Source organism: Perognathus longimembris, chromosome 11 (assembly GCF_023159225.1).
Source record: "Perognathus longimembris pacificus isolate PPM17 chromosome 11, ASM2315922v1, whole genome shotgun sequence".
NCBI lineage: Eukaryota > Metazoa > Chordata > Mammalia > Rodentia > Heteromyidae > Perognathus > Perognathus longimembris.
This window is the reverse complement of record NC_063171.1, coordinates 40826290-40847408: the sequence shown is the minus strand read 5'-3', so window position 1 is coordinate 40847408 and position 21119 is coordinate 40826290. Positions and strand designations below refer to the sequence as shown.

The following is a 21119-nucleotide window of genomic DNA, read 5'->3' as shown; positions in this document are numbered from 1 at the left end:
GAGGAAACTTGAGATTCTCTTAAAGAAAGTCATTTCCAAAGACCTCTTGTCACTGTTTTATTTGGTAGGTGGGGGAGAACTCTCAGGAGTTAGGGTTGGAAAATATAGGGAAAGGGGGAGAATGTTGGAGAAATTAGACTCATGAAAGGTTAAAGGCATTATGCAAATCCAAAGACACGGTGCATTAAATCACTGTGACTTTGTCATTTTGCAAATGCACTTATCTGATGGAAAAGAAATGGCCAAATGGCTAGACTTGGAGTACACAGAGCCCAGAGGGCCCCTGAGGAGGGCCTTTTGGAAAGGAACTGAAGGTGGCAGTCAGCCTGGAACAATGGTTTGATTTGGGCCCAAATCCTGGAAACAGTGTGAAATTCTGGGCTCCTGATGAAATGCATCTGAGATGAGGAACTGAAGAAAGTCTGGTCCTGCGCCAGGCAGTTCAGAGGTGGGGGTGGAAGGACGACGGACAGGCGGCTGGGCACTTGCCTTAGGATTTAAAGACACAATTATGCCTGTTCACACACACTTTACCACTGAGCTACATGCTAGCTCCCCAAACCATCCATTTTCGATAAGGCCTGGATACATTTCTCTCTAGGTGAAACAGGACACGTTTGAGGACAGTGGCATTCAAGTTTCTTGGGACATCACAGAAGCATTGAATCATCCTGAATGGCCTTTAAGTTAAACACCATTCAGTTCACTGCGCCATCAATTTCAGAGACGGAGAGGAACACATGCCATTCTGGTTCCCGTGTCATCTTCCAAAATGTGGCTGGCTCTTCTGGCCTTGGTTCTGTTTGTATAAAGATGAGCAAAAAGCTTTCATTGTGTCTGGCACTGGTGGCTCACATCTGTAATCCTACTCAGGAGGCTGAGATCTGAGGATTGCATTGGGAAGCCAGTCCAGGCAGGAAAGTCCCTAAAACTCATGTCCAGTTAACTGCCTACGAAACAAAAAACCCCAGAAGTGTTCGCCTCATCATCTTATGGTATATTCCTGTTAAAAGGTAAAGTCATCTAGAGATTCTAGAGTAAGTTACAATTCTTTCAAATTCAAGATGGAGAGATTTTGGATGTCATGCATAGAAGTGGAAAGCAAATATAGTTGCTTAAAATGCACCTGGGCTTGTCCTGAGCCAGCCACAACTCTTCTCCAAACATACATCTCCCTGCAGGCAAAGCGGGGTAGAACACACCCCTTTGGGAGACAGAGTTGTTTGACTCGTGAGTCTCAAGGTTTCCTTCCCCTCTTCTGGGCCTTGAAATCCTATCCATCGAGTCCGGTTGGCAGTGGGCAGTGATGAGGGGAAGGTGTGGAGCAGGTAGAGAGTGCCTGACGTGCCCATACTCCACCCAGCAGCAAACTCACCTGCCCTAGGAGGCTCTTTGAAGCCATTCCTTCCACAGGCGGCGGTGGCGGGTGATCCGCTCCTCAGTTTCGATGTCAGAGACCCCTGGTGCTGTGACCAGAGGCCCCAAGCAACAGGCCCCTCCCTGCACCCCTCCACCTCCTCAAGAAACAGACTTGAAACTTGCTGATAGTTCTGGTTTTCACTATTTATTTATTAGGAATGTATGTTGTTATTCATTAGGGACACAGAGCATAATCGTAAAACTGGACTGCAGCTGTCACAGCACCAAGGCTATGCTTGGCCTCTTCCCCCACTCTGCTCTTGGGAGTCACCGCTGAGACCCCAAAGCCAACAAAGTCCTTTCAACTGGAGTCAAGGAAATAGCTTCAAGCACTGACAATTTGCACACGTGATTATTCAAAGACCACACAATAGCCACAGTTCAGACAAATCAACTACAAAAATTGTTAGGTGCATTGCTTATTGACGAAGATTGGACAAGGAAGGAGAACACTGGGTAGAAGCGGTGCCTCTCGGTCCTGCGGGACTCGGAGGGGCAAGGGAACGCGGTAGGACAGGGCCTGATGCGGCTCATTTCCAGCAGGCGTGCGGAGTGCAGGGTTGCCTCATTGCCTTCCTTCAGCAGAAACCAAATATCACCAGTTTGCTAGCTAAGGTCCTGGGGTCAAGTAAGGGCTCTGATCGTAGAGCCCTGTGCTCCTTGCTAATGAAGAGGTGGCTGAGGCAGCTCTGCCCAAGATTCTAATGCCCAAGACGGACCAGAGGGCCAAACACCCTGAGGAATCGGGTGATAACCACTCAGCCTGGAGAGCCCACAGGATGCACCTCCTCCCCATGGCTGGGGACCTCCAAGATTGCTCTGCCTCGGAGGCAGGTGCCAGGACTGATTTCCTGGGCCATCAGCTACTATTCCAAGTGTGGCAGTATTCACAAAGTCTGGGAGCAGACCCTATCTACCCCAGAGACAGGCACCATTTCCCTACCTGGTCCTTGGGAACAACAATTCCATTAGTGTTCCTCAAAGACACTGTTGGTGTATTTAAAAAATCACGCATTCTTACCTTGATCAATTTTTGGTCTTAGATATGGAGGGTATAGTAGTAGCCAGAAGAATAAAAGTGCAAATGTGGATCTATCTACTGTTGAAGAGGCGGGCAGAGGGAGGGTAACTATCAGCAGGTCAGGGGTGAGGGAGCCCAGACAGCCTTTTTCAGGTGAAGACACACCATCCAAAGGAAAGAGAGGCTCAAGTCCTGGGAGAAGCAGAGCCTTGTTTGTCCTCTTGAGTGTGTCCGGCTGACTTAGCCACAAGGCAGGTTCCATAGAAGCCATAGGCTCAGACAGCACAAGTCAATGTTTGGTGGAGATGTAGACAGGGGAGTCCACCACAGACTGTGAGGACCATCTGCCCTTTTACCTAACTACTGTCTTCTTGTATGTCGACCCATCAAGACTCCCTAATGGGCAGAAAGGCCTCAGACCTGTGCCCTGCCTGCAAACCAGCTTCAAAAGCCATTTGGCAACATGAAAGCACTTGCATGAATTTCAAATCTGAATTTTAAATCTGTGCAATCACAGATAAGAATCAACATCTCTGGCATTAAAATAGCAATAACAACAACTCACTCCTAATTTGCACAAGGCCTAGCCAACTCCCCTTGTTATCAATGCCATGAGAAGTATTATACCAGGTGGAACAGTGATCTGACCCAACATGATTTTTTTGGCCTTTATTCTCACTAAGCTCTAACCGAGCAGAGATGATTTGTCTGCAAGGCTATGTCTTGGATTTTTCCCCCTATCAGTTGGTTGGGCTCTCTGGCCCTACTCCTTATAGGAGGCAGGGTAAATTCCTAGGAATGCTTCCGATGGAAGGGCAGATGGGAACTTGGCCATATTCCAAGGAATGTCTGCCTCCTGCGTGGGGAAGCCTCGGCTACTGCTTGGGCGGCTTCCCCAGTGCATTCCAGCTGCTTCTCGCCCCTAGCTGCTTGGGGAAGGGTAGCACCTCCCTCGTGCAGCTTTCAGCAGCTTTCCCCCAGCTGGCTGACACGCAAGACCCCACACCAGGTAGGATTTGCAGGTTCCAGGCACATTTCCATTGGCACCGAGGGCAGTTTTCAACTCCTGCCCTTGTAAATGTGTCACCAAATTCTTTACATTCATCTCTTAGTGCTCTGGGGTGGGGAAGGAGAAGCAGAATGGTCATGGCCACAGGAAGAAACCCCAGAAGGGAAGGGAAGTTGAGGGGCCTGCAGAACCCATAAATGAAATCATTAGTCCCTGACATGATTCACAAAGAACTGACTGGAACCTATTCAAGTCCACAAGAGGTCAGTGTGGCAAACAAAGAAAAAAGGAAATGGGGAAAAAAACAACAAACCAAAACCCAAAACATAACAAAACACAAAAGAGGAAATGGCTGTAGGTGCTCGGTGACTGCTGATGATTTGGGTGGAAAGATAAATGCTTTTCTCTTCCTTTAGATCTCTGGCTCTTCACTCAGGAAAAGAGAAGGGGGCCCCAGCCTGGCCCACGCTAAAACTCCCAAAGAAAGCAGGATAAATGGGAACTCAGAGTTCTCAAAACCACCAACTATGGTTCCATTAAAATAAAAAGGGGTTTAAAAAAAGCCCCCCAGACCCCTGATCAATGTGATGAGGAATGCAATGGACCACCCTCTCACCCCGTGGGAAATGCCCCACGCAGTCAGTCATTAGGCACCGGGCAGAGGTAAAAGTTCTTTTCCTCCTGCGGTTTGCTTATCCAGTTCCCATAGCCCATGTCCCTCAGGCTTTTTTTGAAGTAATTCTTGGCTGTCTCGTAGTCACGGGCAGCTTTCTTGGCCTCCCCATAGGAGAGTTTCAGTAAATCCCTGCGGTAACGGAAGGAGCAGAGCTTCTTAAATTGGAGGAAAATGTTCTTCTTGGACAACCGTGACAGTTCGTTCCCTGGTCTGGGAAGATAAAAGCAGTCGTTATTCACGAGAGACCAGGAGAAGCAAGGAGCCAAAGAGGGGGGATGCCCCATTAAGCTCTGGGGACTGACTGGCAGGCGTGGGGTGCACTCTAGCCAGTTTTAGGGCAATGGCTTTGCTTCTCTTGTGCCCTCTAACCCCCTTACCCATCCACGGTGCCTCTGGTACCATCCAGGATTTCAAGGTCAAAGCCATCAGCCAAACACCAGTTGACACTTGTCTCCTTCGTCTTCCCAGATTGCCTTTTGGAGTCATACACAGTGACTCGACCAACCTAGGGATCCCAGGAGCCAAGGGAGAAAGATGGAGACTTCAGGGAGAAGGTTTGGGAGCAGAAACTCATGGAACAGAGGGAGTGTGGGGCTGTGATGTTCCCCCCTTCTTTAGCATCCCATGTGGTTATGGCTCAGTGGACTCCAGATATACTAACTCCACCTCAAGTCAGATGACTTTTAGATTAAGGGGAGGAAAGGGATTGGAAGGAAAGGACAGGTTCTAGAGACACTGCCAAGGGCTTGCCTTGCCTACATTTTCCCTGCTGACAGAACTGCTTGAAAAGGAGATAAATGCCAAGAGAAAACAGAAAGGGGTTAGAGCACCTTGGGATGGTTGACAGTAAAGGGATATCGTAGTCCATGCTCAAACGATTTCCCATCTCTTGTCACACGACAGCAAATAGCGCGGGTCAGATGCCCCTGGCTGAAAAGGTAACCTGGGCACACAAAAAGAAAAGCATATGCCTATGTCCACACCAAATATTAAGAGGCAGAGGCACTCACAGAGTCCTGAATGTGTGCAAAAGCTGCGACTGTGATGACCCATGCCACGTACAGGATCATAAAATATTTAAGCACAAGCCAGAAGGTTCCAGGTAAGGTCAAGGGCTCAGGAGGTCAAGGAACTAGGTTGCTGCAGTCTTGAACACTGGCAAGGCTGGCCTGGCTGGCTTTCTCCAGGGCTGCTACCTGGTGCCTGGACCCTGGTAGCCTGAGCCCACCTTCCTATCGCCACAGTAACGGACCGCAGAAACCATCACGGAGCTCACTTGGGAAAGGGGAGGCACAGCATGCAGTTTTCTGGGATTTGGGCTGAGAAGAACATGGGTTCTCACTCCAAAGGCAGCTCCCTTACCCAGTGTGACAGATTTGAGATACACAGGCTGTAGGAAGTGGGTCAACAGTGCCCCTTGAAGACCTAGAATATTCCAGCGTAGGATTTTGTCACTACAGGACATGGTTCGGAGCCTCTCTCCAAGTCGAATGCCATCCCAAGTGGGTACAATGTCGCTGGACTCAACAGGGATTGTGCCTTCCCCTGTGTGAGAGACTTAGGTCAGACCCACAGACCACCCAACCCGTGGTCTGTGGCACAGTATTTATGCTACCGAGGACTGGGCTACTGGCTATTCACTTGCTTCACGTATGGCAAGGCCCCCACTCAGTGCTGGAGAATAATGTGAGCAAACACAGGTCAGATGTTTGTCCTCCTGTGATATTTGTGGGAGTCATGGACAGACACTAATGAAGCAAGGAATTCTAGAAGCTAACAGTGCTCCAAAGGCTCTGAGGCAGTTAGGATGAGGGACAGGATAAGGAAGCTCCTGGGTAGAAGGATAAGGGGAGCAAAGACCCAAAGGAGAGGAACAGCTGGAGCTGAGAGTGTTTCAGACACAGGGAGGCAGTGGTGGTTCAGGGAGCTGGCAGAGGAACTAGTGCAACTAGAGCACCTGGGAGAGAGGAAGGGGGGCTGAGAGGAGGTGGGGGGGGGTCATGGGGGTTTTCCCTTCAGGCACAATTCAGTGGGAACAACTACTGCTCTACCATGATGCAATTCATATACTACATGATTCGCTAGTTTAACACATAGTATTCGCTGACTTCTGGTATTTTCATATTTGTGTAGCCATCACTACAATCCACTTTAGAACATTTCATTCCCTTTCCCAGCCCCCAAACCAACCTCCCACTATTTACTGGTGGGCACTCATTTCTCAATCCCACCTATGCCCAGCAGCTACAGTTTATTGTCTGCCTCTATGGATTTGCCTATTCTGGACATTTGATATAAATGGAATCATACAATGTGTGATCTTTTCTGACTGGCTTTTTCCATTAGCATGTTTTCAAGGTTCATCCATATTTTAGCATCTATAAAATGTACTTCATTTCTTCATATGGCCAAATATAGCATTGTATAGCTATAACATATCACATTTTATTTATCATTCATCAGGGGATGAACACTTAGATTGTTTCCACTTGGGCTACCATGAATAACGTTGCATACTAGTGTTTGTGTGTGGACCAGTCTTCATTTCTCTTGGGTGAACTCCTAGGAGTGAAGCATGAGTCATATGGTGATTCTGCTTAAACTGCAGGGCATTTAGCAGTGAAGTGACATAATCTGATTTCTGTCTGGGGACCAGTCAGATGACTGTTGAAGTGTGAAGAGACAGTAGTGTCAAGAGGAGACAGTGAGGATACATTAGAGGACAGGAGAGGGGCTGGCAGGCAAGGAGACAGGAGAAAGCAGGCTCTCAGCACCACCCCCTTCTGACCCCCAGACCCTCACCCAGGGTACTCCTGCCTATCCCCACAGACATGACAAACAGGACAATGACCCTCCGATTTTTATTTCCAGCCATGCTTTCTCCTCTGAGCTCCAAAAGGGCCTGGGGTTTTTAAGCTCAAAGATTTAGAATAGAACCTCCATCTCCCTGCAGTTCACCCTGCCAGGAGTTTTTCCTGTCTTTCTAAGTGTAAACACCACCTTGTTTCCTAGAAGCTAATGTTTCCCCCCCCCCCACCCCCAACCCCCCACTAGTCTTTCACAACTCCAGTGGGAAGGAAGCCATGTGTCACTCACCATTCTCCACCTTGGTGCGGAGCTTGCCTTGTTTGGGATTCTCAAAGACAGGGTAGTGGCGGGAATCTGTGCTTTCTACAGCGCGGTCGCTGCAGGACTTGTCGAAGAGGGCGCCGTCTCCACACGGAGCAGTGCTGCAAAACAGGTCATACATTAACACTCACCGTGCACACTGCCCCAGCTTGGGGTGTCATGCCTGAGGAGGCTGGAGCGAGCCTGAGATGGAAACTGGAGATGGGTGGCATGGATGATGATTCTCCACCAGATACGTACCTCAAACAGAGCGTAGGGTGCTTACTGCCTGAGGTCAGACTTAGGGGCCAGGGAAGCATTTAGACACCCAGGACAGAGAGCCGGCAGCAAGAGAGACAATACAGACCTGATATAGAGATGGAATGAGACAGTCTTTTTTATCTGGAGCTTCTCGCCTCCCCTAGCAGGCTCAAATATGCTGTCCTTTGCAGTACGATGGTTGTATTTCATTAGCTCGCTGTAGAGGAACCTATAAAGGAAAGCCCAGGTTAGCATGGCAGCTTGGATTCTGGGCTTCCATGATGTGACCTCTTCTTGAGCCCATGTGAGGAAAACCTCCATGGTACACACTTGTCAGATTTCAGGTGCAAAGAGGGGCTGGAAGGTTCTATGGGAGGCCTTGGCATTTCATAGAAGTCAGCCAGGGGTCCTCACTACAGCAGCTATGGGAATTCCAGGGAAGGATAAACAGATTCAAAGCCTACATGAGGCTGCTGCTTCTCCCTGAGCCTCTAGCCTCATAAATTAAAGAAAAGGTGAGCGAGAGGAGAATGCCAGCAGGGGCATTGAGGTTGTTTATAGGTCCCAGAGAAGGCTGCCTCATCTGTAAGGCCCTGAGAACCCGGAGGTCACCTTGTGTTCTGAAGAGAGGACTCGAAGCTGTCAGCAGGGAAAGGAGGGCACTTAGAAACAGGCTGGGCAGCGGGATGCAGCCAGGTCCCAGAGGGGAGGGATTCAGATGCATGGGTTCAAAATGAAGGATGCTGAGCTGGGATGTAGCCCAGTGGCAAAGCACTTGCCTAGCAAGCGCAACATCCTGGGTTTGATTCCCAGTTCCAAACAGAAAAGACAAAAAAAAGAAAAAAAGAAACACACACAGTTAAAAACAAACAAAAGCAGGCTGCCACTGCTGGGTCAAGGAGCTGCTGGACAACTCCGGGTTGAGGGGAGGAAATGCTGGAGTCACGGCCCACTGCACGGGCAGGACAGGGGTGCTTACCCGGTGGCCAGGCCCACTGGCTGCCCATCTTGCCCACCTGATGAAGCCTCTCCGGGAGATGATTTCAGCATGGCAGTCATTGACGGTTTCTCCCTTCAGGCTGAGAGAGTCTCCTTTCACACAGCGATTCCCTGGGAAGGCATGCCGAACAAAAACCGCAGTGAAATTGGGGAAAGACAGAAATGACTCCAACTTATAGGTCCTCAGTTCCCATAGGCCCTCACGCTTACCTGTTCCCAAGCTGACCACGACACCCATGTCCTCGGCGTCTCTCTTCATCACGATGGCAGCCAGGATCTTGCGGCCCAGCAAGGAGGGCTGGAAACTGTTGGTGAGCGCGTTGAAGCACCGGTGGCTCAGCATAGCTATCTGGTCGTGGAAAGTACTGCCGCGGAGAGGCAGCTGTGGGGAGAGGGGTGGCGTCAGAGCCACGCAGCCCAGCCTCAGTCCCCTGTATTGCTCAGTGGGCAGGGAGATCACGTTGTCCTTGATCTGAAAGTCATCTTTCCCCCTCCTTTTTTTGTGTCCCACTCATACGTCTAGCAAGACTCATTTCAAAGCCTACGGCTAATTCACATGACAAGCCAAGAGCCCTCCCCCCAAGAAAAGGTAGCAGCAAAAGTAGAAGTCTTAACTGTCTTTGGATGTGCATCTGGGGACCTGGAGAGGAGGAGCATAGTTCTTCTGAGACTGGCCCCTGTCACTGGGGTTACCTCTGTGAAACCCATGCGCTCTGCCTTCTCGTTCTCCCCAATCAACACACGGAGGGCCGCATCCGCTGCTTCCTGCTTGCCTTGCTTCTTGCTGTGTGCGCAGACGGCCGGAAACCAGCGGCCCCCAACTTTGGCTTGGTAAACGAACCTTTGGGAGGAGAAGTGGGATGAACACAAGCACCAGCACCAGACCTTGACAGCCAGTCCAGGGAACGGCTGGCTTTGCAAACATATGGCCCGGGCCATCTTGACAGCTCTCTCTAGCAGCATTCCCCAGTCGTTGGTCATTCATGAATTACAGCATGAATTTTGCTAGTTCCATATGCCACTTGGACTATTCCTTAGTGGTTTTGTCTAAATTGACCCTTAAAATGTAAATACATTTTAAAAATGTCATGTCCTTTCTGTAAATACCAGTATCACTTGCCATCCATGAAAGATGGCTATAACACAGAAGAATGAGGTGATGGCGCAACAGCTGGAGGGAGACTGCTTTCCTTCCTGCGTAGCTTCAACACAGGGCAAATGCTCCATACCACAAGGGGGCAGTAGAAGACCTTTCCTGGCTGCCTCTTGTCTGAGTTTTCTACATCAGGTTGGGCTGGCCAAAGGGCTAATGTTTTCATTACATGAGAAGTTCTAAAATATTAATAAGCAGTAACAACACTATGGAAAATTGGATGAGGACAGAACAGGCAGTTCACAGAGAAGAAAATGCAAATACTAGAGATACCTGAACAAATGGATGATATTACTATTAGAGAAAGGCAATTTAAATAACAAGGTAGTGTTTTATAAGAGCTTTCCTCCTTGAAATTTTTTTTGGGGGGATAAGGGGGGCGTAGGGCTTGAACTCAGCCTGGGTGCTGTCCCTGGGCTCTTTTGCTCAAGGCTAGTGAGCTACCACTTTGAGCCACAGCGTCACTCCTGGTTTTCTGGTGGTTAATTGGAGATAAGAGTCTCACAGGGCTTTCCTGCCCAGGATGGCTTTGAATTATGAGCCTCAGATCTCAGCCTTGAGTAGCTAGGATTACAGGCATAAACCACCAGCATCTGGTCTGATTTTTTAAATTGAAAAATTAGACCTCACACAAGTAAAAATTTCAACAGTGAGAGCATATAATGAAAAGAAAGCATCCATCCTTAGCTTCCTTAGTCCTCTGAGAAAGCATTCTGCACATGTCCAAGAGCACTATGTGTCTCTCTCCTCACTACATACCTTGCCTTTTCATTTTGCCATACCTCAGGAATGGCCTCACACAGACATGCCTTATTCTTTTATATGACTGTCTAGTATTCCTCAGTGTGGACAAGCCAGTTTACTTAAGCAGGGTGCAAAGGATGGGGCTTTAGGTCATCTTAAGACTCTTGCCCACCAGAAACAATGTTGCCTGCAAAAATACACAAGTACATCAGTCATGCAAAGTGTGTGTGTCTTCATAGAAGTGGCCTGCTGGAAGGTAGAGAGTACTGTTCTCTAGCCTTAGGTATGATACAGATGATGGATTACATCTATTGTTTTAAGTACATTGACTAGGGGTAAACTGAGTTTTGAATTTTTTTTAATATTTCAGATTTTAAAAGATTGTCATTATAAGCTGAGCACTGGTGGCTCATGCCTACAATCCTAGCTAATCAGGAGGTTGAGATCTGAGGATCGTGGTTTGAAGCCAGCCCAGGCAGGAGTTTGTGAGATTCTTTTTTTTTATTTTTTTATTTTTAGTTTTGTACATGGCACTTTCCTAATTTGTTTTTTTTTTTTTTTTTTTTTTTTTTTTTTTTTTTTGGCCAGTCCTGGGCCTTGGACTTCAGGGCCTGAGCACTGTCCCTGGCTTCTTCCCGCTCAAGGCTAGCACTCTGCCACTTGAGCCACAGCGCCGCTTCTGGCCGTTTTCTGTATATGTGGTGCTGGGGAATCGAACCTAGGGCCTCGTGTATCCGAGGCAGGCACTCTTGCCACTAGGCTATATCCCCAGCCCAGTTTGTGAGATTCTTATCTCCAATATACTACTCAGAAAAAGCTGGAAGTGGTGCTATGGCTCAAGTGGTAGAGTGCTAGCCTTGAGCACAAAGAGGCTCAGGGACAGCACCCAGGCCCTGAGTTCAAGCCCCAGGTCTGGCAAAAAAAAAAAAAAAAGTTATTATAAAAGTGATGTACAGAGGGGTTACAGTTACACAAGTCAGGTAATAAGAACATATTTTTGACAATTAAACAGAGTTTTAGAGTGAATTTGAGTACCTTTGCATTTATTAACAATTCAGAGTTTCTTTTTCTGTGACTGCTTCATATATTTTTGTCTATGTTTCTCTTAGATTTTCTATTAAGGAGTTATTTAGAATACCTTACTTATTAAAGAAATTTGCTGGGTGCTGGCAGCTTATGTCTATAATTCTAGCTAGGGCTGGGAATATGGCCTAGTGGCAAGAGTGCTTGCCTTGTATACATGAAGCCCTGGGTTCAATTCCCCAGTGCCACATATATAGAAAACGGCCAGAAGTGACACTGTGGCTCAAGTGGTAGAGTCCTAGCCTTGAGCAAAAAAGAAGCCAGGGACAGTGCGCAGGCCCTGAGTCCAAGCGCCAGGACTGGCAAAAAAAAAAAAAAAAAAAAAAAAAAAAAAAAAAAAAAAATTCTAGCTATTCAGGAGGCTGAAATCTGAGGATCACAGCTGCCCTTAGGCTTCTGTGTTTTTGTTTTTGTGTTTTATTTTAGGTAGTCCATTTACTACAACCCAATTTTTCTTATAGTCACAGTTTCCAGGCTTTAAAAAAAAATCTATGATGTTTATGTTTCATGCTCTGATTGAAAAAGCTTTCCCACTTGATGACTGTAGAAACATTTTTGCTTCCATTTTAGTAACTCAGTAATTACATTTATTTTACATTTGAACCTCTGGTCTGTTGGAATGGGAGTGTAGGGAAGGAGCAGGCCTGCTCTGGTCTTGTTTATAGGATGTGTCCGTCATCATTACTGAATAACCCATCATTTCTCCACTCTTTGAAACTTCATCTTTACAATATACAATTTCCCTATTTATGTCTATCTTTTTTTTTTTTTGGCCAGTCCTGGGCCTTGGACTCAGGGCCTGAGCACTGTCCCTGGCTTCCTCCCGCTCAAGGCTAGCACTCTGCCACTTGAGCCACAGCGCCGCTTCTGGCCGTTTTCTGTATATGTGGTGCTGGGGAATCGAACCTAGGGCCTCGTGTATCTGAGGCAGGCACTCTTGCCACTAGGCCATATCCCCAGCCCTATTTATGTCTATCTTGACTTTCAGACATTCCAATGTGTTCTACTGGTGTGCCTTCCTATCTCTACACCAGCACACTGTTTAAACATCTGCTCAGTCAATATGCCTTATTGCTCTTACTTTTCAGAATTTACCTAGATATTATATGCTTTTTTTTTTTTTTTTTTTTGGCCAGTCCTGGGCCTTGGACTCAGGGCCTGAGCACTGTCCCTGGCTTCTTCCCGCTCAAGGCTAGCACTCTGCCACTTGAGCCACAGCGCCGCTTCTGGCCGTTTTCTGCATATGTGGTGCTGGGGAATCGAACCTAGGGCCTCGTGTATCCGAGGCAGGCACTCTTGCCACTAGTCTATATCCCCAGCCCTATTATATGCTTTTTTAATATGAACTTTAGAATCAACTTCTAGTTCCAAAATAATTTTTATCAGTGTTTCTTATTGGGATCACATTATATGTGGAGATCAATCTGGAAGAGTTCTTGTGTTTCAAATAGATTTTCTTGGGCTGGAAATTGTAGCTCAGTGCAAAGTATGGGTTCAATCTCCAGCACCTCATCCCAAAATCTATCAACTACAGAATTCTTTAAGTGCTCCTTTATGACCTTGATAAGCATTTTACTTGCCGGTACATTTCCAATTAAGACAGTGCTTAGGTAGTTTCTCATTAGCTGTGTTGGAACAGGGGTAATTCCCTCACTGTAATTCCTACATGCTCATTGTTGTACACAGAAAAACTTTTGGTTCTTTTATACCACTTTGTAACTATTGGCTTTCTCTTGTCTCTAACTTTCTTTGGTTTTCTCATGCCTGTTCCAGGTACATACTCAAATAATCTGTAAGCACCTTGTATACTACTAATTCCAGAAACACATTCAGTAATGATGATGCAGGCACCTACATTTTCCTCTAGGCTTTAGTGGGAACAGTTCTAGGCACATTAATGTATAAGCTTCTGGCTTCTGGCTTCACCTATGTATTTTCATGCTAAGGAGATACTTAAAAAAACCCACTTTACTGACAGTTTGACTTTTTAATCTGAATGCATCTGAATTTAACATTTTTTTTTGAAATTTCTGGAGAGGATTATGTGTTTTTCCATCCTTTTCTATTAATGATGCTAAATATTAACAAATACCTTAATGCAGACCCATCTTTGCACCATAGTAAGACATTGTTTTACATTTTAAAGAATGCAAAGAGAAATTTTGCTAACACCATATGTCTTAGGGTGGTCAGAGCTAGAGAAGAACCATTCTTACATAGAGCTAGTGGAAGCATAAATTGGTGTAATCTCATTGCAGTAAAGTTTGGCACACTTATCAAAATTGTGAGTGCTCATGAACATGTTATTGATTGTAGCAAGTGTGGAAACAATGCAGGGGCTCATCAACAGGAGCTGGTTGACTAAATCGTAGTAAGCCTGGGCACTGTAATGTTATACTTTGCAGCTATAGTAAACAATATAGTGCTGGGCAAAGTGGCTTATACTTGTAATCCCAGCTACTTGGGGAGCAGAGATTAGGAGGATCACAATTCATTTTAGTTTGAAGCCAGCCCAAACAAAAAGTTAGTGAGACCCCACCTCAACACATAAGCCAAGGAGTGGTAAAGGTCTCTAATCTCACCTAGCTTGCTCAGCTGGTACTATACCACTTGAGGCATACCTTCAACTGGCTTTTTGCTGGTTATTTTGAGCTGAAGTCTTGAGATTTTTCTGCCAAGACTGGCCTTAAACCTTAATCCTCTGGACCTCAGCCTCTTGAGTAGCTAGGATTACAAGCATGAGACAGTGGCACCTGGTCCTTTTCTTTTTGGCAGTACTGAGACTTGAATTCAGGGTCTCATGCTTTGTTAAAGTGCTCTACAACTTGAGTCATGCCACTAGTAACATTCTATTTCTTAAACTAAGTGATAGTGAATGTCTGTCTATTTTGGAAAAGGTCTTTTATATCTCTTATTTAATAAAAGTTTTAAAACTGGAAGCATCTATTCAATAAAATGCAGCTGTGCAAAAGAGATCAGTAGCACTATCCATGTTGATTTATAGTGGTCTCTCAGACACACTGGCTAGTAAAAGTCACAATGATTTTTTTTATGAAAATATGAATAGGCTTATTTCTATTAAAAAGAAAGGAGGAAAGAAATGAAAATGTGCTAGTTATGCATAGGAATTTCTAGAAAGACTCTAGGTGCTAGTGTGTGGATCTGCAGAGACAAAGAAATCTGGGATAGAAACAAGACTTGTCATGGTTTGGATGATTTTCTATGCATGTGTTTTCCTTTAAAAACAAATATTAGTTTAAAAAAATTAAAAGGACCACTGATACTCATGAGAAGAACACATTCTCAAGAAGGCTGACCTAACATCTTGCATTCAGGAATGGACTTGTTTCCCTCAAGTCAACGCTTGTGTCATTTACAGCTAACACACATCCTTTCTTCTCTGTGTTGTAGGCTACTACTCCTGGTGACACATGACTGTTAGCCAGGACTGGTACACTCACTTGGGTTCATGAGGAGGTCCAGATTGGTCGACCAACTTGAACTCAGCAGCAAAGCCGTGGGAGCGAGCATACTCCAACAGGCCGCCCACTGGGTTGGTGTTCAGGTATCTGACAAGCTCGCCGATCCTCCCGATCTTATTGGGCTCCAAGCCATCAAGTGATTCCACATCTCCAGACTACAGAAAATTAGCCAAAGAGGAAGAACAAACACATCAGGTTGCGGAAGGACACACAGATGACCCTCATCTGCACCATCGCTAAGCAGGAAAACACCCTACCTGGTTATCCATGCTGGCTGCTTCCTCATGCAGAGCCTTCATGGCCTCCTCTGCGGCCATCTGCTTTGCCACCTTCTTGCTGGGGGCACTCACTGTGGGGAAAGTTTGTGCTCCCACAGCAACACAGTACTGGAACCTGACAGGAGACAAGGAAACAAGGATCACAATGGTTTGGGTTGAGGAGATCTGCCTAGCTTTTGTCAGGCTGTCAATCCTTCACTTCTAATGCCACCTCTGCAAGGTCACTTTGACCTTGAACAGCCAGTGTGCTTTGCCCACCTCCTTGCCCCAGTGTCTCTTGGCCTGACTCACCTCTTTCAATATGCAAGGGTCAAATGATTTCATCTCCAACAGGAAACTGTCGTGAACAGGAAAGTCTATAGACCTTAAGCAGCTGTACCAGCTCCTGAACCTCTCTCTTCCACCAATAGTGACCCCAAAGCCATGACTCTCCCTAGTGCTTGCTGCTTTTTGAACTCCTAAGCCCAGATTCTCTGCTTCACAAGCTGCAAGGAGGCCCTGAAGTGCCCTTCTCCCCCCGGCTTCCACACTGAATTGGAAGAAACTACACAGTAGAACAAGGCTCATGTTGGCAGACGCAAGCCTTCAAAGAGATGGGACCATGGGACATACTTGGGGTCATGGGCAGGGCCTTCTTTGGACAGGAGACGGAATTCACAGGAGTGCCCCAATTTGTGCATGCACTCAAGCAACGTGGTGACAGGGCTCTTCCCAGACAATAAGGAGGTTGCTGAAGGGGTGGAGGCCTCCTGCTCCTCTGTCTAAAGAAAATGAGATACAAAAGACAAACACACTGAACAAAAAATAGAGCTAAGAAAACCTTAGCCCATCCCAGCAGAGGGGATGAGGACAGGAGAATTTCTTTTGACAGTTAAATATCAGGGGTGGCTTTCCGAGGAAGAGGGGCTGCTGGGACATCCTAGGCCCGGCAGAAAGGAATAGGTTATCCTAGGAGACAGGAGGGTGGCTCAGTGGTCCTCAGACCTCTCTCAACTCCTAGCATGCTATAAATCTTGTCAGGCTGGGAGGGGACAAAAGGGAGGGCTGGATATGGGAGGAAGGAAGGAAGACTGGGGAGGTGGGGAAGGGTTGAGGGCTGCTTTGGAAGATAGTGTTGTGTTGGCTCTTCAGGCTGGGGGCGCTCCGAGGAGACCAGTTAAAATCCTGACACCCCAGACATGGAATGTGAATGGATACCCTCCATGAGGCAAGACACCCACCTTCTCCAGCTCATCCTCCAGGGAACAGCAGGACAAGTCTTCCAGGTTTCCGCTGTCCTTGGCTTTGGCTTCCCGAAGCAGAATTGTCATGGCTTTCAGGGCTGCGTCCTGCTTGGCCACTTTCTTGCTACCAGCTTCGGCTGGGGGGAACTCTCGGCCACTGATGACAACTTGGAATTTAAATCTTGGTGGAAAGTGATTAGACGTGTGAACACCAGGCTAGGCCACCCCTCTGCTCTTCACAAAGAGATGTCCATTCTAGAAGGTTCCACTACACTAAGGTGTTTTTGGCTTCTGGAGGAGATGAAGGGCAGGCCAAAGAGTTCCTGTTCTATTGGGATCTCAGCCGGTGACTCTCTCCTCAAAGCCCTGTAGCTGAAGCACAGCCACAGGCCATAAGCACCTTGCTCGAGAGATATCCACTGTCGCCTAACAATGAAATGTGGTGGAGTTTGTACCAAATTGAGTGGATAAAATCACCAGTACAGTCTTGTTAACATGTGGTGGACAGGCTTCCTCAAGGGAGGACCTAAAAGTGAATAAGCTAAGGTGTCACATCTAGCCTAGTCTCATGCAGACACCCACAGCTTTAAGCACTTGCCACTTAGCAGGGCCCCACTAAGTGAGAAGAGGGCAAAGCAGAGAGTGGGTTGTGAGAACAAGTCTCTGGGCTGCAGTATCTATCCTATGGGGCAAGGCTTGAGCTGCTGTGTGAACTGGGTGCAGTAGGGAGAAGGGTGGGAAGCTACATCTGGAAGACAGTGTCTGCTGTTTAGGCAAGGAGGGCACGTCCCTAACTTACCTTACCCCTAGGTACACCATTCTAGCTGTTTATTTTGAGTTGTGCGATAGCTCTCTAGCCTGAGATGAAAGAAATTCCTGTTATGCAAAAACAAAAACAAAAACAAAAACAAAAAAAACCCAAAATGCATTTGCTCAAGGCCTCTGGATGCCAGCTTCAGCCTCTTTTGTTCAACACTTTAAATGTGTTTAAGTCTTTGCTCCTGGGATTTCACTTAGAAAAGAAGGCAAGACTTCTTACTTTGGAAACATTTGAATCAGGGTTTCTTATAGCTGAAGTCTAAAGAATAATGAACTGTAAGACCTGCCCCACTGGGAATGGGGGGTGGCAGGAAAAGGAAGCAAGTGAGGGGTTCCCAAACAGAAATGAACCCCTCTTGGCCTTGACAGCTTTTGGAAAGACACATCCTGCTTTCTTGATAATTCTCTTGTAATGCCAACTTGGTCCCACTATGAGGGCTGGATAAGGAATAGGGCCATAGAGAAGAGTCATCACCCCTAGAAAAAACCTGTGCTACTCAACTATGTTTTAGTCAATGGTATTTGAGCCAAGCAAGGATGGACCACATGTACAACAGTAGTCCTGTAAGATCAGATTGCTTAGTGATGTTGTAGCTGTCTTAGCCTATGTAAGTGTACTCTACCATACTTGTTACAAGGATGAAAATCGCCCAGTGATGCATTCCTCAGGATGTGTTTCCATTGTTAAGTGATGGTATAGAGTTGTTGGCATTCTCCTCGTCCTCACTGGTTCTCTCTAGTGGCCACCTGAAGCCACTCAGCTTCAGTGGTTCCAGCTCCCTGCTAAACCCTTCAAGAGTGCCTTTCTGTGTTTACTTGTCTTTTTCAGTTTTGTCTCCTGGTCAGTAGGATGCTATAGTACAAGGCATGATAGCGGTGCGAGCAAGGGAATTTCTGACTTCTTGGCTTAGGAGCAAGTGCTAGTCTTACTATCCATGTAGGAGGGTGTGGAACTAAGCCACCACCTTCAATAGGCAGGTAGACGTGCATGCTGTCCACATCCTTCCCCTCCCAGCTGAGCAGGGGGTTTGAGGAGGTTGCACCTGCTGCTACCTAGCAGCACAAACCACCTTCAGGCTGCATAAGCAGCCCGCCTGACTCACCTGTTCTTGGACCCCTTTCCCGAGAACAGGGGGAAGGGGCAGGAAGTGGGTAGAAGGGGTTAGCTACTATGTTATTTCTGGCCTTAGGAGGGCAGGTGTGACTTGGATGCATAAAAGCCAATCACTTCTAAAGAAGCTCCATTCCAGTCAACATGCAGCCTCCCATCACTCAGCCAAGATTCTGGCTGCTCAGGCTATCATCCCCGATCGAAACCCACAGAAAGGGCCATACAAGGATGATTTAGCCAAAAAGCAGAAAAAAGGGAAAAGACAGGGTCACCAAGGGACACTGCTCCTAAGTCAGCTGAGACTGCTCAGGAGTGAGCACTTGACCCCAACTCTAGGCACAGGTCTTGGGGAATCTCTTACCGAGGTTCATGAGGCGGTCCGCTCTGATCTATCAGGTTGAACTCACAGGTCTGACTAGCGAACTGGGCATACTCTAACAGCCCACTGACAGGGTTCTTCAGCTGGCACTCTGTCAGCTTCTTGTAGGGGGAACAGCGTGGCAAGCCAGGGCTGTAGAAGGAGGGCATCTCCATGATGGCTCGAAACTCACCTGCGCGGATGCTATTCAAGTTATCTGGGATGTCATCTGTGGCCCACTGGCCATTTTCAAAGTCAACATACCCTGCTCTCGATGGGCCATTGTGATAGACAGGTGGTTTCAGTCTCATTGGTCTGCCCTCTCTCCTGCTTTCAAACCTTAGGACAGGTCCCTGCCCATTCTCCATTTTTACTGTGGTTACCATCTTATTTGAGGCCTGTGATGAGGGTAAATGACAGGTGGAGAGTGCCATGTTTCTTTGGGTCTCAGGGACAGCAGCTGGAGTGGCTGCGGGAACACTTCGTGTATTTCTCTTGATTTGCATCCTCTCTCGCTTCTTGTCTGTCAAATACCAAATGGGAGGGGTTGCCCCTTGCCTGTAGACATCGCCCTGCCTTTCCAAGTCAATCAGCACTGTATTCACATCTCGGGCCTTGCTGAAGCCAATACTTCTAGCCACATTCAGGGCAGAGGAGTTAGGCACATTGAACAGGTAGTTGCAGATTTTCTCCTTGATCTCAGCCATATCAAAAGGCTCAGGAGGATCTTCTAAGTCAGATGTGGGATCTTCCTCTTCAGCTTTCAAACTGGGCTCTGAGTCAGGGGCACCCTGGCTTTGATTGTCTGGACTCACTACACTGTTGGGTTGGTCCTGGGGCTGAAATGAGGTTGTGATGCTCCACAAAGGGGGTGTTCCTACCCCCTTCTGCAGCTTACCCTTCCTTGCTAGAGAGTATAAAACTTGATTGACTTCCTTCTTCTGGGCCTTGAGCTTCCTAGCCAGCTCATGTACTGTGGTAGCCTTCTCTTTCAAGAGCTCTAAGATCTTTTGCTCTTGATCCTGTCTGATGCTCAGCTCCTGGAAGTGTGAGGAGAGCCTATCAACACCTGTCCATGACAGAACCCTACCACATGGCAAAGGAAGCTGGGGTCTTATGTGGAGCCCCTGACTTCTGAGCTGTTTGCCCCAGATCTCTTGGTGCCTGTCTGAGGCAGATGGTTCTGGAAACCTTGGCCAGAATCCTGGGAGGACGGGGCCCAGCAGTGATGGTGTCTGCTTTCCAATTAAAGGTGCTTCTGGGAGCTGTCCCTTGAGAAACTCTATTTGCTGGAGCTGGAATTTATTAGGGTAAAATCCTGGCTGTGATTGCTGCCATCTGTGCCTGCTGTGCTCATCGCCTTGACGGGGTTGGGTGTGGTGTCTGGTGATGGAACACCCCTGCAGAACAAGATGGGTGAGAGAAAGGGGGTTAGGGCTGCCATGGATCTGTGGTGTCCTATCCCATCCTGGAGGATGTGGCTCCAAGTTGGCTGAGGTGTCTGAGCCACAGGTTTAGTGGCTCACACACTTCTTTAACCACTATCTAGGGGCCATTATCAGTGAGACATAGGAGGAGAGTGGGAGGCAAGACACACAAGTCTGGATGCTCAGTGCAGCCTACCAGTAATGTAACTTACTTCTTCCTATGCAATAGAATTGTAAGGATTGGGACGAAACCTTTCCACATACCCTTAAACATTACCTTTCTAAAAATTAGAAAAACAAGTGAATTATATTTTATTTTGAAACAGACAAAAACAGAATCCTTAAAATGGCAAGGGAGGCTGGGGACTAGAGGATGGTTGAAATCACCTCTCTCTCTCTCTCTCTCTCTCTCTCTCTCTCTCTCTCTCTCTCTCTCTCTCTCTCCCTCCCCTGCTGGTTCTGTGGCTTAAACTCAGGGCTTGGGCTCTGTCCCTGAGCCTCTTTGTGCTCAAGGCTAGCGTGCTACCACTTGAGCCACAGTGCCACTTCCAGCTTTTTGTGTTTATGTGGTACTGAGGAATGGAACCTAGGGCTACATGTATGCTAGGTAAGCACTCTACCACTAAGCCACATTCCTAGCCCAAACCTTTTGCTTTTGAGAAAGGATCTCTCTATCCTCACCCAGGATGGCCTTGTACTCATCACCTTTCTATATTCACCTCTCAAAAGTAGCTGGGATTACAGTGTGAGCCACCAAACCCAGTCTAGATCATCCCTCCTGGTCATCACACAGTCCTTTGTATCTAAAATCTGGTATTTGAATGACACTGACAGAAAGAAATTAGACTGGCTGTAACCAATCCCCAACCCTCCTGGTTTGTAAAGGAATGCAACAGTCTGGCAGACTCCAGAGATTCATCTGTGTGCCACTAGCCATCTGGGGAGAGT

General features: G+C 47.2%; 1 protein-coding gene across 5 annotated transcripts in view; it reads right to left on the bottom strand.

The window, feature by feature from the left end:
- Positions 1-1542: 1542 nt before the first annotated feature.
- Adar (adenosine deaminase RNA specific) overlaps positions 1543-21119 on the bottom strand; it is a 39056-nt gene continuing 19479 nt past the window's right edge. For 2 of the 5 annotated variants that reach the window (XM_048358284.1, XM_048358280.1), the window contains exons 2-15: positions 18748-20144; positions 16454-16637; positions 15846-15994; positions 15213-15348; positions 14935-15110; positions 9109-9334; positions 8704-8875; positions 8511-8604; positions 7601-7723; positions 7222-7355; positions 5488-5670; positions 4956-5068; positions 4503-4630; positions 1543-4335 (exon numbers count right to left, since the gene is read on the bottom strand). In XM_048358284.1, coding sequence (XP_048214241.1) covers positions 4089-4335; positions 4503-4630; positions 4956-5068; positions 5488-5670; positions 7222-7355; positions 7601-7723; positions 8511-8604; positions 8704-8875; positions 9109-9334; positions 14935-15110; positions 15213-15348; positions 15846-15994; positions 16454-16637; positions 18748-19451 — 2769 coding nt within the window. In that variant the 5' untranslated portion in view covers positions 19452-20144 and the 3' untranslated portion in view covers positions 1543-4088. Of the gene's footprint in view, positions 4336-4502; positions 4631-4955; positions 5069-5487; positions 5671-7221; positions 7356-7600; positions 7724-8510; positions 8605-8703; positions 8876-9108; positions 9335-14934; positions 15111-15212; positions 15349-15845; positions 15995-16453; positions 16638-18747; positions 20217-21119 lie in introns of those variants that run through there. The other 3 variants (XM_048358282.1, XM_048358281.1, XM_048358283.1) reach the window with 3 other exon arrangements.